Genomic DNA, 13,762 nt, shown 5'->3' with positions numbered 1-13,762 from the left:
CTATAACTTATTGAATGCTTACTAAGGAGTTCTTACAAACACATGCATTACATCATAATCGATCCTATAAGGCAGGTACTACAGCTATGCTCATTTTACCAAGTAAACTGAGGCACAGAGGAGTTAAATAACTTGATGATGAAGACAGACATGGGATCTAAATTCAAGCAGTCTGCCTCCTGAACTTTCATTTTACCCACTGCATTATATTTCCCTTCTATATGATCTTGGGAATTCCTCATCACTTTCCGAGTTACAGCTTCATCATCCATGAAGCTAAATAGGTTATACCATCTAACATGGATTTGGAATTATATGTGTAATTAGTACTCTAAACCAGAGTTGGCAAAAGTTCCCTGTAAAGGGTTAGATAATAATAAATATTTTAGGTTTTTCAGGCCATACAGTCTCTGTCACAACTCTTCAACTCTATCATTGTAGCACAAAAGCAATAGATAATACATAAACAAATGAGCACTCTGTCCCAACAAAACTTTATTTACAAAAATAGGCTGTAGTTAGTCTCATGTCTAAAGTATCATATGTAATAAAACAATAGTAAGGCAAGATTTAGCAAGAACCTAGCGTTGTGCTAGGAGAGATCTTGACATCTCAGATATTTAAGTCTTCTGCCTTTAGAACTATGTCATTTAGTCATATAACTATCTGTCCCTCTGATGGTTTCTAGGAAGAGAGACTATACAGATTCAAACACCAAACTCATCTGTCAGTTTTTGTAAATACAAGATAAGAACACATTTGCAAATATGATGTATTTCAAAAAGGTGTAGTCTGGTTTCCAAATCATGGTTAGATTCTCAGGCTAGGTCTCAGAAGCTTATCAGACACAAGTTATAGCCAAAACAATACCCATAGGCAATAGTACCCTCAAACACATGCAAACACTCATGTGCACACATACAGAAGGAAAACTCTTACACATAACACATTTTAGTTACAACCTTTGCTAAATAGAATTTAGTGAACTATTATTTCTACTAAATACACATTCCACAGTAAACAGAAAACATATTTGCACCAAGAATGTTGTATGTTATTTCCACCCTGCTGTACTGAATCAAGGATCTGTGGGGGAAATTTGGTTTAATATCTCTAATCTGTTTTTTCTGTATCAATGTCATAATTCAAAATAACTTTTATATTTCATTCAGCAAATAGTCTGAAACTCTGCTCTGTGCCTAGCACTAGGCTACAATTTCTGGGAGATAGGAATTAATCAACTTTGTCTCTATCCGTAAGATGCTTACACTACATACATGCACCCATATGTTCATAGCAGCACTATTTACAATAGCCAAGACATGGAAACAACCTAAATGTCCATCGACAGATGAATGGATAAAGATGTGGTATATATATATATATGTGTGTGTATATATATATACACAGACACACATATACACATATATATACACACATATACACATATATATATATACACACACATACACACAATGGAATCTTAGCCATAAAAAAAGAATGAAATAATGACATTTGTAGCAACATGGATGGACCTAGAGATTATCATACTAAGTGAAGTAAGTCAGAAAGAGAAAGACAAATACCATATGATATCATTTACATGTGGAATCTAAAATATGACACAAGTGAACTTATCTATGAAACAGAAACAGACTCACAGATATAGAGAACAGACTTGTGGTTGCCAAGGGGGAGTGGGAAGGTTGGGGAAGGATGGATTGGGAGTTTGAGACTGGCAGATGCTACTTATTATACATAGAATGTATAAATAAAAGAATCCTAAAGTCCTACTGTATAGCACAGGGAACTATATTCAATATCCTTATATATATATATATGAAACTGAATCACTTTGTTGTACAGCAGAAATTAACACAATATTGTAAATCAACTATACTTCAATAAACTAAATTTTAAAAAATCAATGAAGGGACTTTCCTGGTGGTCCAGTGGTTAAGAATCCAACCGGCAATACAGGGGACGCGGGTTCAATCCCTCTTCAGGGAACTAAGATCCCACATGCTGCGGGGCAACTAAAGCCTGTGCGCCACAACTAGAGAGCCCGTGCACCACAACTAGAGAGCCCGTGCACCACAACTAACGAGCCTGCGTGCTCTGGAACCCACGTGCCACAATGTAATGAAGAGCCCATGTGCGCAATGAAAGATCCCGCATGCCACAACTAAGACCCGATGCAGCCAAAAACATAAATAAATAAATAAATAATTTTAAAAATCAAGGAAAAGGAAAACTTCAAAAACAGGAAAAAAAGTTTATACTTAATTTTGATATGGCATTCCCAAAGAAAAGTGTTTATTAATGATACATTTTTGGAATAATAATGCTGGCATTAAATAACAATGAGAGTTAAAGCTTTTTTTAATTATTATTTTCAAAAAAAGAAAAGAAAGAAATACATCTAATAAACTAATGAAGGACATAATATGAAATCAACTAAAACATTCAATTAATCCAAAAGAATGCAGAATAAAAAACAGGGAACAAAAACATCTGGGACAAATAGAAAACAAATAGCAAGATGATAAATGTAAATATGAACCCAAAAATATCAATAATTACATGAAATGTAAATGGTCTAAACATCCTAATTAGAAGGCATGATTTGCCAAATTTGGGGGGTGGGGGGGTGGGTAAGGGAAACCCAGAGCTAATTCCTTGCTGTTTACAATAAAAATCACCTTAAATATAAAAATACATAAGGGTAAAGTAAAATAATGGAAAAAGGTCATGCAAATCCTGAACAAAAAACCAAAAACCTAAATATCAAGTAGATTTTAGAGCAAAAAAATATTACTAGAGATAAACACAGTCATTTCATAAGGATAAAGCAGCCAATTCATCAAAAGGATATAATAATCATAAAAGTTTATACACCTAATATTGTAAATTTGAAATTGAGTTTCAAAGTACATGAAGTAAAAACTGATAGAACTAAAAGGAGAAACAGACAAATGCACAATTATGGTTAATCTCAACATTACTCACAATAATTGCTAAAACAGCCAGAAAGATCAGTAAAAATATACAAGCAACAGTATCAAACAATTTGATCTAATTGAGATTCATAGACCACTCCACACAAAAACAGCAAAATATATATACTCGTTTTAAGCATATATAAACCTTTTACAAGGTAGATAATATTCTGGGACACAAAACAAGTTTCAATTTTAAAAGGAATAAAATCATATAAGGAATGTGTGACCACAATGAGACTACATTAAAAATCGATAACAGAAGTAAACTTGGAAAATCCCCAAATATTTGGAAACTAAATTACATACTTCTAAATAATCCACAGATCAAACAGAAAGTCAAAAGGTAAATTATAAAGTATTTCTAACTAAATGAAAATGTATAAACAACATAACAAAATTTGTGGATGCAGCTAAGGCAAGTACTTTACAGGGAGTTTTATAGCAATGAACACCTATACTAGAAAAGAAGGATTTCACATAAATGACTTTAAGAAACTAGAAAAACAAGAGCAAATGAAACTGAAAGTAGAAGAAAGGGAATAATAAAGTTCCGAGTGGAAATCAATGCAACAGAAAAATAGAGAAACTGACTAAACTAAAAGCTAGTTCTTTGAGAACATCAATAAAATTCATAAACTTCTAGCCAGACTGAAAAGAAAAAAAGAGAAAATACAAATAAACAAAACCAAAAATGAGAGTGGTGACGTCACTACAAATTCTACACGTATTAAAAAGGGTAGTAAGTTTCTATTACGAATAAGATGATGACAATAAATTTGACAACTTAATGAAACAAACAAATTCCTTGAAAGAAACAAACAAAAGCTTACTTAACAAAAAGAAACTTTGAATAGCCATGTATCTATTAGGGAAATTAATTTTGTTAGAAATCTTATCACAAAGAAAATTCCAAGCTTCACTGGAAAATGCTACCAAAGCTTTAAGGGAAAAATATCATTTATACACAAACTTCTAGATAATAAAAGATAAATACTTCTCAACTCATTTTATGAAGCCAGCATTCCCTGACATCAAATCAGAAAAAGAAAACTACAAATCAGTATCCCTCATACACATATATACAGGGCTTTGCTGATGACACAGTGGTTAAGAATCCACCTGCCAATGCAGGGGACACGGGTTTGAGCCCTGGTCTGGGAAGATCCCACATGCCACGGAGCAACTAAGCCCTTGCGCCACAACTACTAAGACTGCACTCTAGAGCCTGCAAGCCACAACTACCGAGCCCGTGTGTCCTAGAGCCCATGCTCTGCAACAAGAGAAGCCACCACAATGAGAAGCCCACGCATCACAACAAAGAGTAGCCCCTGCTTGCCGCAACTAGAGAAAGCCTGTGTGCAGCAACAAAGACTCAACTCAGCCAAAAATTAATAAACTTAAAAAAAAGATATAAAAATTCCTAATAGAATTTTAACAAACTGAATCTGACAACAGGTAAAATTGATAAAATATCATGACCAAGTAGAGTTAATCTTAGGAATGCAAGGTTGGTTTAACATTTGAAAATGTCGGTAAGTCATCATATTAACAAACCAAAAAACAAAACAAAAAAAAGAAAACTCATGATTGTTTTAATATAAAGTATCTGATAAAAATTATTTTACAGTGGAAATTCTGTTCCTGAAACTCCCACAAAAATAATAGAAAGGATCTTCACCTACCTGATTAAGGCATCCACGAAAAACCTACAGATAACATAATTGTTAATGCTGAAACTCTTCCATTTTAAACTGTCTCCTCTTCTGTTACTTTGAATGAAGGGTCCATGTTCCAGGCAAAGGCTAATTCCAAAAATTATTAACTAGATACCATTCCCCTACCACTTATCATGACATTCACTCTAGCATTTCTCTTTTCAGCATCATCAGTTTTTCCTTCCTTACTACATCATTTCTACCCACATATGTTTCCCTTTCCCATCTTTAAAAAGTCTTTTGATCCCATGCCTACTCTAGCTACCACATGCACTCTCTTTCCCTGTAACAGCAATACTCCTAGAAAGAGCAGTTTCCAAAATCTTTCCTCTCAGCATCATTTAAACCAGCTCCAAACTTTTGCCCTCACTACTCCATCAAAACTACTCTTATCAAGTCAACAAATTCAAAGGTCAATTCTCATTTATCTTTATAACTGTATTTTCAGTTTTAAAATTATTCACCTTCCCACAAAGACAGTGGACTCTCTGAATGGAGGTGCTGTATCTCATTTATCCTACCTTGAATATTAAAAATATTTCATTATATGTGTAATACTCACAATATGTCTGTATAATTAATGACCAAAGAAATTTCCTTAACATCTTGGAACTGGAAAATCAAACTAGAGCACACCATAATTTAATAATCATAAATTTAGGTAGAATCCTGTTAGCAAGTTTAGATGAATTTCTGAGACTTACTTTACTTTCACAGATTCTTTAGATGCCTAAACATGCAGAGGCAGAACTACAAAGATACAATTTTGAAAACAGATATTTGAAGATGTATATATGAACACTTACATTTTTCACAAATTTGTTTACATTGTATTATAAAATATAACTATAATAAATCCTGTAAAATGTATAAAGTCCTCCTTCACAAATTAGAAATAAGTCCTAAGAACTTACACTTTAAATAATTAAAAATAAAATGGAGAAGCAAGACAGGGCTGTATTTATTTCTACTCTAAAGAGTATTCTTAAAATAAAAATAGGTACAAAAATAATTCACAATGGTAGCTACAAGAACTACCATATTTTATAATGTTATTTCACCAAATTGCTAAGTCATTGTTCATAACATATTTATCAAATGAAAATGAAAGCCTTCTGGCTCCAGCTGAAGTCACTTTTCCACAATGTAATTATTATCTAGATCTTGCTTCAGTTTTCAATCAAAATCACCAATGAATATTATAAAATTAAGTTATAGTACCTTCTCCATTTGTATTTCCAATTACCATGTAAGACCTTTTAAAAAGAAATAAAGCTGCAAGTTTCTCAGGACAAATAACAACGTCTCAGAATGGGAAAAAACAGAAACAGGTACTACAGGTTCTGTGGAACAAGCTTTTCAAAATTAAGTTTGAAAGTAGACAAAACTTGGTGTTTTGAGTAACCTGGGGCTTTCTTACTTAACTCACATCAGCCAGAGCTAAAGTGAGCAATATGTCAAATTAACTTGCTCAATTTTCTTTTCTTAACTTTTTCAGTGTCCTTTAGGAACACCATTACTGAGAAGCTGCTGTTGGCATTTACAGCACAAAAACTGATTTTGGAAGGTTGATACTACGATCGCCTAAATATCACAAAACTGAAAATTGTATGGTACCAGTTATTTCATCATACTAAAAGGAAAAATAGAGTCTGTAGATAAGCCATTTTTGGTTGGGGGAAAAAAAGGCTCCAGAATGGTTTTAATGGTTGATTTATATTTAAATATAAGCAATGAATACAAAATGACCTCTACCTATAATCTTTAAAACTTGTTGAAATTGCTGACTGAAAAATTAATATTTTTGTGTCTTATCTTTCATATATTAAATGTAACGGTTACAAGAAAATAGAGCCTAGCATATTAATCTCACTGGAGCAGAGCCTTCTATTTAAATAAAACACTGTGTTGGTCATTTAAAATAATTTACAAATCTATTCTCTTTAATGTTTTCAAGTTCAGTACAAATCAAATCTATCACTGAGTAAACCACATAACAGAGAGTCAAATGCGTATCAGTATGAAATAACCAATCTATCTTTTAAATTCTATTCTCTTTAATGTTTTCAAGTTCAGTACAAATCAAATCTATCACTGAGTAAACCACATAACAAACGAGAGTCAAATGCATATCAGTATGAAATAACCAATCTATCTTTTAAACGAACCATGTAGAGGCTACATTTCATATGAAAAATTATAAATTGATATAGGTATCAAAAGCAATTCCTAGAAAAACAATTATGTCTGACGACGACAATTTTCCTACCACTTGCCATAATATCATTTGTTCCTCCATATGTAAAATAAGCAGTTATGGTTTTGCCTATTTTCCTTTATATGTAAAGACATAAAAATGAAGAAAACAATTGTCTTCCTTGTCTCTATGGAATCTCTCTGGCTGATCAGTTATTTACAATACTGCTGCTACTTTCCAAACTCATTGGAAAAAATATTTTAATCATCCTGGGAAGAAGGAAATGTAGGTTAAGACTAACTCTTAAACATAAAGAACTATAAATAAGCTAGATTTGATTCTAAAACAACCTTACACAACAACAAATTTACAAAAATGAATTCACTTCAATTGAGCCAATAGCTACCGGAATATATTATTATATTCAAAAACTCTCAGTACTGATTTACAATACTGTGTATTCACAAAGCATATGTTGTTATAGACACAGACAGAAAAGTCAAGTCCCTCTGTCTCCTTTAAAAATAAATAAAACATAAAATTAAATTGCGTGTTCCATGATCTATGTGCTTTGCACTCTAATGTTCCACATGTCTCTCAGCAGCACTGGTCGGTAGTTTTGTTCCAAAATTTCCATGTATTCAAAGTAATCACTCACTCGAAACCCATGCAGTGCTTCTTCCTGTCAAAAAAATAGAAAGAGATGTTCATTCGCTTGGGTAAAGACACACAATTCTAAGTTAATGAGTTTTAAACAGTTAATGTATCATTGTTTTTCAGCTATAGATGGGGGTTTTATGTTTCTAATAAATGTGTAACTTCTTTTTTATTTAGTAGGCTATATGTATATGATAGCAAAAAACCATGTCCCTATGAAACGAGGTTGCCTGTTTTCAAAACCAAAAATGCTTTACCGCTAACAAAAAAACAAGATCATGAAATCTTCCTAATATTTAAGATATAATAGTTTCAATTATAGAATGATTGTTCACATCTGTAATTAGTAAAGGCTCTAAAGCTTATCAAAGGATACTTATAATGTAAGAAATATCAGTTCTACAGCTACTGTTCATAAAATCTCCAACAGTCTGCAATTCATAATGTTGGTACTATGCATGTCTATACTAATTTGGAATTTAATGGTTAGTGTCCCAAATGAGGCACTCAAGAATGAAAAATAGTAGGAGCATCCATTTAGAATCTTAGACACTTTTAGGAAATTTTATGACTATTTCTTTTAGTATCTCCAAATACTCGTTATGCAATGCCTACCCTTCAAGGTAACAACAAAAAAATTCTGCAAAAGAAACATGATCCCTTAAAAAAAAAAAAGAAAAAAGAAACATGATCCTTGATTCAATGTAATGTATTATGTTAGAAGTTTTGGAGGTTATAAAAAATTTGGAGCAATTCATGCCTTTCTGGAGAAAATAGCTTAAAGGCAAAAGCTACTAACAATAAACAATTCAAAAGAATAAAATATAAGATATTATCATATACCAAATATTGTGTTAGAGACAGTCTGTAGATGCGAGACATCAGTGTAGGACAGTTAGGAAAACACAACAAATTCTCAGTAAGAATGGATGTTTTTAAAGGCCTCAGATGTCGCTAGTCACTACTAGATTAGTAATAGTTCACAGCTTGCACATAATGGGAGAACAGTACACTTACTTGCCACATACCACCTAAAATCTGGGTAATTTGGGGGAAAAGTTAATTGGTGCTTTAAAAAAAAAGTATTATTACTGATCTACAAGGCTGATATTATAATTAAGAAAACTAAATGATGTAAAGTTATATGCATAAGATTACACCTTTAAGACTAGAGCTAATACCCTCGAACATAAAAATTTGAACTTTACTCTTAATTTCAAAATACTTATGATGTTATCCATTTCTTCATTCATTAATCTCATTCATTCCCTTATTGTATGTAAAGTTCTTGGTTATACAGTGAAGACCCAAAGATGAATGAGATGGGTCTCTGTCCTAAAACATTAACAACTGAAGTATATATCATATCTCCAGTTTTATGTATAAGCAGCTGAATCAAAAGGAAGATGTTCATCTTATGAATAGCAGAAATACTATATAAATTTCTCTCTATCAAACATATTTCACTTTGTTCTTTGGGCAAAAAACAGGATTGAAGTAAGACCAATCTTACTGTTCAAGAATTCACTTTAAACGGTTAGAGTTGTAGTCATGGAATTATTTATGAAGTTATCCATTCTCTTCATTCAAATTATGTGTGATCTGACATTAATCACCCTTTCACTAAAACTATACCTAACTTGGAAAAGAATTATAGTAATGTGTTATTCTAACCAGAAGAAAAAAAACCTAATGCCAGAAAAATTGTCTTAGTACATATTCATGATTTTTAAAAGAATGCTTATTGTTCATTAAATGTGAATTACAATAGGAGATGACAGCATTTGAACAATACCTCTAATAATTCTTTCTGGGCAAAAATAAGCAAAACCTATTTTAACGTCTTTTAATTATTGCTCCACTTTAACTTAAAAATAAAAACTACCTATGGAGAACCATAGCTATTACTTGGTTTAAAAATACTTTTTTCCTTAAAACATGTTTTTTGAATTATGGCTTCCATTTTGGACATTAATTTTAAAATAAAGAGAAAATACTCGGATTATTATACTGAAGACACACCCATAAAATGGCAAGTAAAGTTGAGGTCTTATTTCATAAGAGAAAGATAAGGCTATTAAGGTCTTATTTCATAATGAATTAAATATTCATTCTAAAAGGAATGTTTTTAAATTATACAGATTATTTAAAATTCACAGGCAATTTTAACTCTGAATAAAATTTTAGAATCTCTGAATTCCACTTTGTCTTCAAAATGGAATATGTTTCATTTTATCTGAAATGTTCTTATAGCCTTTTCAGTGAATTAATTTTCTTTGTAATTATGACCATTTAGACTGCCAGCTTATCATTCAAGTTATAAAGGACCATTTCCTCAGAATACTGCTTTATTATCATTTCATTTATAGACATAAGTATATTGGACTCTAAAAATATGAATTCCCTTATTCTTTAAATAGGTAGGCATATGTAATTATATAAAGTAACATTCCATTTTATATAAACAGGGCACTATTTGTTCAAATTTTGTTTTAATAAGTAGTTTGTCTTGGTTGGGAAGTCCATAATGAGTATACTGCATTTTCTTTTTCTTTCTAGTGGCTTTTCAACCAGTGTGCCTTCAATGATTTGCTTTTTCTCATTAATGTTGGGTTTCAAATGTTGAACCATCAGAAAAGCATTAAAAATCACCATCTTAAACCACAATGCTGGGTGTGTATTCAATTATATAATATGACATATACACAGCTTCCCTCTCTCCTTTGTACATAGAATCTAGTTTCAAGTATGTAACCACTGGTTTTCTTTTACTACTGAGAGCACTTAATTAGAAGTTCCACTGAATTTAGGATATTTTTTTTTTTTTAAGTAAACAGACTGGTCAATAATACACTAGAAAGATCACAGGATTTGGATTCCGACCAAAAAAGGGTAAAAACTCACCTATATTAGTTACTAGATGTATGAACCTGGGAAAGTTTACAGATTCTCTAAGCCTCAATTTTATAAAGGCTGAATAACAGCATAAATTATGTTGTCTGAACTCTTTACCATGAATTATAAAGCCTTATGTGATCTGACTCCTGTCTCATCTCCGACCATTCTTACTCCCTCACCTCGTTTTGGCCACAATGGTCATCTTGACACTTTCTAAGTGGGCCAAGCTCATTCCAACCTCTGAGCCTTTGCACTTGTCTTTCTTCTCATGTAGAAGGATTTTGTACAGAAATCTGTGCATTGCTTTTTTTCCTTTGCTTTATTCAGGTTTCTGATTAGCCTCACTGGGCTAATTAGCCTCAGAGTAGCCTTCACTGGGCTCTTTATCTAAACAGCACCTAGGAATCTCACTCTCTGACTCCCTTACTGTGTTTGATTTCTTTATAATAAGATCTATCAATACCTGAAATATTATATATTTATTCACATATTATTTATCTACTGGTAGAATGTTAAGGTCAATTTGGCAAGGCCATGGCCTATTCTTGTGACCACAACGATGCCTGGAACACAGATGCTGGACGATGGTCAATGAGTGAATGAGCAGTACCTGTTACTCCCTTTGCCGAGTGCCTGGCATTCAATAAGCACTCACTGTATTAACCGTGGTCATAATAACGTTTTTATTAACCTTTCTCTGAAATGGTTGAGCTAGATTTTCTTGATTGAACCGCCAATTTGTAACGTTAAGTGTGGACAGGCCCACTAAAGATTATTGACTCTAGTCTCTGCTCTTCAACCCCTTACCAAAAATGTAAGAGAACAATTCACTTAAAATATTAAGCTATTACTGTCCTTTCTTGCAACTTCTCAAGAATATGCCTATTATGGAAATCAAGCTATACCTATAATTTCAATCATCATTTTTATCAAAGTTTTCAAAAATAGTTTCCAGCAGAAATGTTTTTAGACCTACTGCAAGCCCTGTAAATTTGGAATTTGAATTGAAGATAAGGACTTTCAGGGTGGTAAATAGATACAAAGCATGAAAAGATGAAGTGTGCTACCATGACATGCCTTAGTTTTAAGATTTTAGGACCAAGTTTAGGTATTTTCTGATATACCGTTTCCCTAATATTTAATTATTAATGCATTCAAAAGGTGATTTTAAAAAAAGATAATAGCTCTTTATAGCGTATGGAGGAAAAAAAGTAAGATACATCACTTTGGGTTAAATTGGAACAAAGAGTCAACTAATTAATAATCACCAGGAGGCATATAAAATAAGTTTGCCACAAAAGGTATATAGAACTTACTATCCACTAAGGTAACTTAACAAAGGATCCATATTAATGTCATCTCTCACATAGGAAGCACCAAATTATACAGTTAGAGTTACATAAGAGAAGGGGTTTTGTGAACTTAGTTCTGCTCTTTACCCTTGCTGGAGATGACCTCTTGTGTGTTATGTCTGAACTATGATATGAAAAAGGATCTTCCTTCCTGGTCAAAGTGGTAGAAACACAAACAACCTGTAAGTCACGTTTCTTCTAGTATATTCTTCCTAGAGTGTTTGGTATAATTAGAAATTTCTGGACCCAATATTTCCCAAACTTCTGAATCCCTCACGTTCAAGCTCCAAAGGTAACATTTTCACATATTCTAAAGGTTACAAGCTACTTGAGATTTTATACTAAAATCTGACAATGTAGTTCTCTGTCATGAAAACTCTGTCTTAGTAGGTCTGGGAGGAATCTAGGTATATCAGTTTTAATAAGGACCCTAGTGATTTTTAAGATCAGGAAAGTTTAGACAGAAAGTGTAGTTCTGGAGAGAACACGATGTTCTTATATATTTAGGATAAAGTATGCATTCGTAAAGACTTTAACTCAGCTGAGGGTACATGGCATATGTGATGACTACAGAGATGATTAAATTTTGGCTGGGTAAATGAGGGAATAGGCCTTGATCAGATACAACGTAAGAGAATGTTCCTGACATAGATCTGCAGTATATGCCTGGTATTACTACATGATATAATACCAAGATGTCTCAGGAGCTGGAGAATAAAATGGGAGCAAAAGTATATAGTCTAGCAATGGATCCAGGAGAAAATCCTGTTTCTTTTGCTGTGTTGTTTGCACATTTTTTCTTAAAAAAAAAAAAAATACAAGAGAAGGATGAACAGGGATGTAGAAACTCAAATAACTGCTACTTTTTTTTTAAGCACTTGCAATGTGTGAGATAATGTTCTAGAAGTATTTTACAGATATCATCTCATTTAGTTCCTCAACAACTCTATGTGATAGGTATTATTTCATGCCCAATTAGACAGATGAGAAAACTGAAGCATGGAGAGGTAAGCAACATGCCCAAGCTTACACAGAGTGGCAGAATTTAACTTGAGGTGGACTCAAGTGATATAAGGTCAATGCAGAAAACATAACTGAAAACCACAGTTGAATAATACTGAGCTTGTTGTGTCTGATCCTTTGGATGGTGAATTATTTTTAATACTATAAACACTTTTGTCTTTTGAGAGCTTAGTATACAATTATTATTATTATTATTATTTTCAATCTGATCTCCATTTCTTACCCTGTCAACATGCTCAGGTAACCACAGCTGCAATAGTAACAACAACAAAAAAACCCTCTTGACAATTTACTGATGGGTTGAAATTAATTTTATTTTTATTTATAATCATAAATTGATTTTGCCATAATATGCAGGATTTAGTTGAAGCATTTTAATTAAGTATTTTGAGTCTTCACAGCCTGATTTTCACTGGTATTATTATTATTATTATTATTTTCAATCTGATCTCCATTTCTTACCCTGTCAACATGCTCAGGTAACCACAGCTGCAATAGTAACAACAACAAAAAAACCCTCTTGACAATTTACTGATGGGTTGAAATTAATCTTATTTTTACATAATCATAAATTGATTTTGCCATAATATGCAGGATTTAGTTGAAGCATTTTAATTAAGTATTTTGAGTCTTCACAGCCTGATTTTCACTGGAAGGCAATCTTCTCCTAGCCTGGCATTTCAGTGACGTTTGTCCCCAGGTTGAATTCATAAACTAAAACCTAGATCACTGTCAGCCTATTACCATGCAGAGGAATGCAATACAGCCAGTCTGGTAAAACAGTGGGTCTTCTGAAGTACTATCAAAGTAATTCTCCCTACACTTGTTGCTTGTGTGTGTGTGTGGGTGCATGAGAGAGAGAGAGAGAGAGAGAGAGAGAGAGAGAGAGAGAGAGAGAGAGAGAGAGAGAGAGATATA

At 32.7% G+C, this 13,762-nt stretch overlaps 1 protein-coding gene across 1 annotated transcript in view; it reads right to left on the bottom strand.

The window, feature by feature from the left end:
• Nucleotides 1-6,788: 6,788 nt before the first annotated feature.
• The window catches only part of TBC1D32 (TBC1 domain family member 32), a 176,008-nt gene continuing 169,034 nt past the window's right edge, over nt 6,789-13,762 (bottom strand). Inside the window, exon 32 of the mRNA XM_024759058.1 lies at nt 6,789-7,596. Coding sequence (XP_024614826.1) covers nt 7,477-7,596 — 120 coding nt within the window. The 3' untranslated portion in view covers nt 6,789-7,476. The remainder of the gene's footprint in view (nt 7,597-13,762) is intronic.

The sequence above is a fragment of the Neophocaena asiaeorientalis genome, unplaced genomic scaffold (genome assembly GCF_003031525.2).
Source record: "Neophocaena asiaeorientalis asiaeorientalis breed wild unplaced genomic scaffold, Neophocaena_asiaeorientalis_V1.1 scaffold5, whole genome shotgun sequence".
Taxonomy (NCBI): domain Eukaryota; kingdom Metazoa; phylum Chordata; class Mammalia; order Artiodactyla; family Phocoenidae; genus Neophocaena; species Neophocaena asiaeorientalis.
The sequence above is the reverse complement of the archived record's forward strand: the minus strand, read 5'-3'. Positions and strand labels throughout refer to the sequence as shown.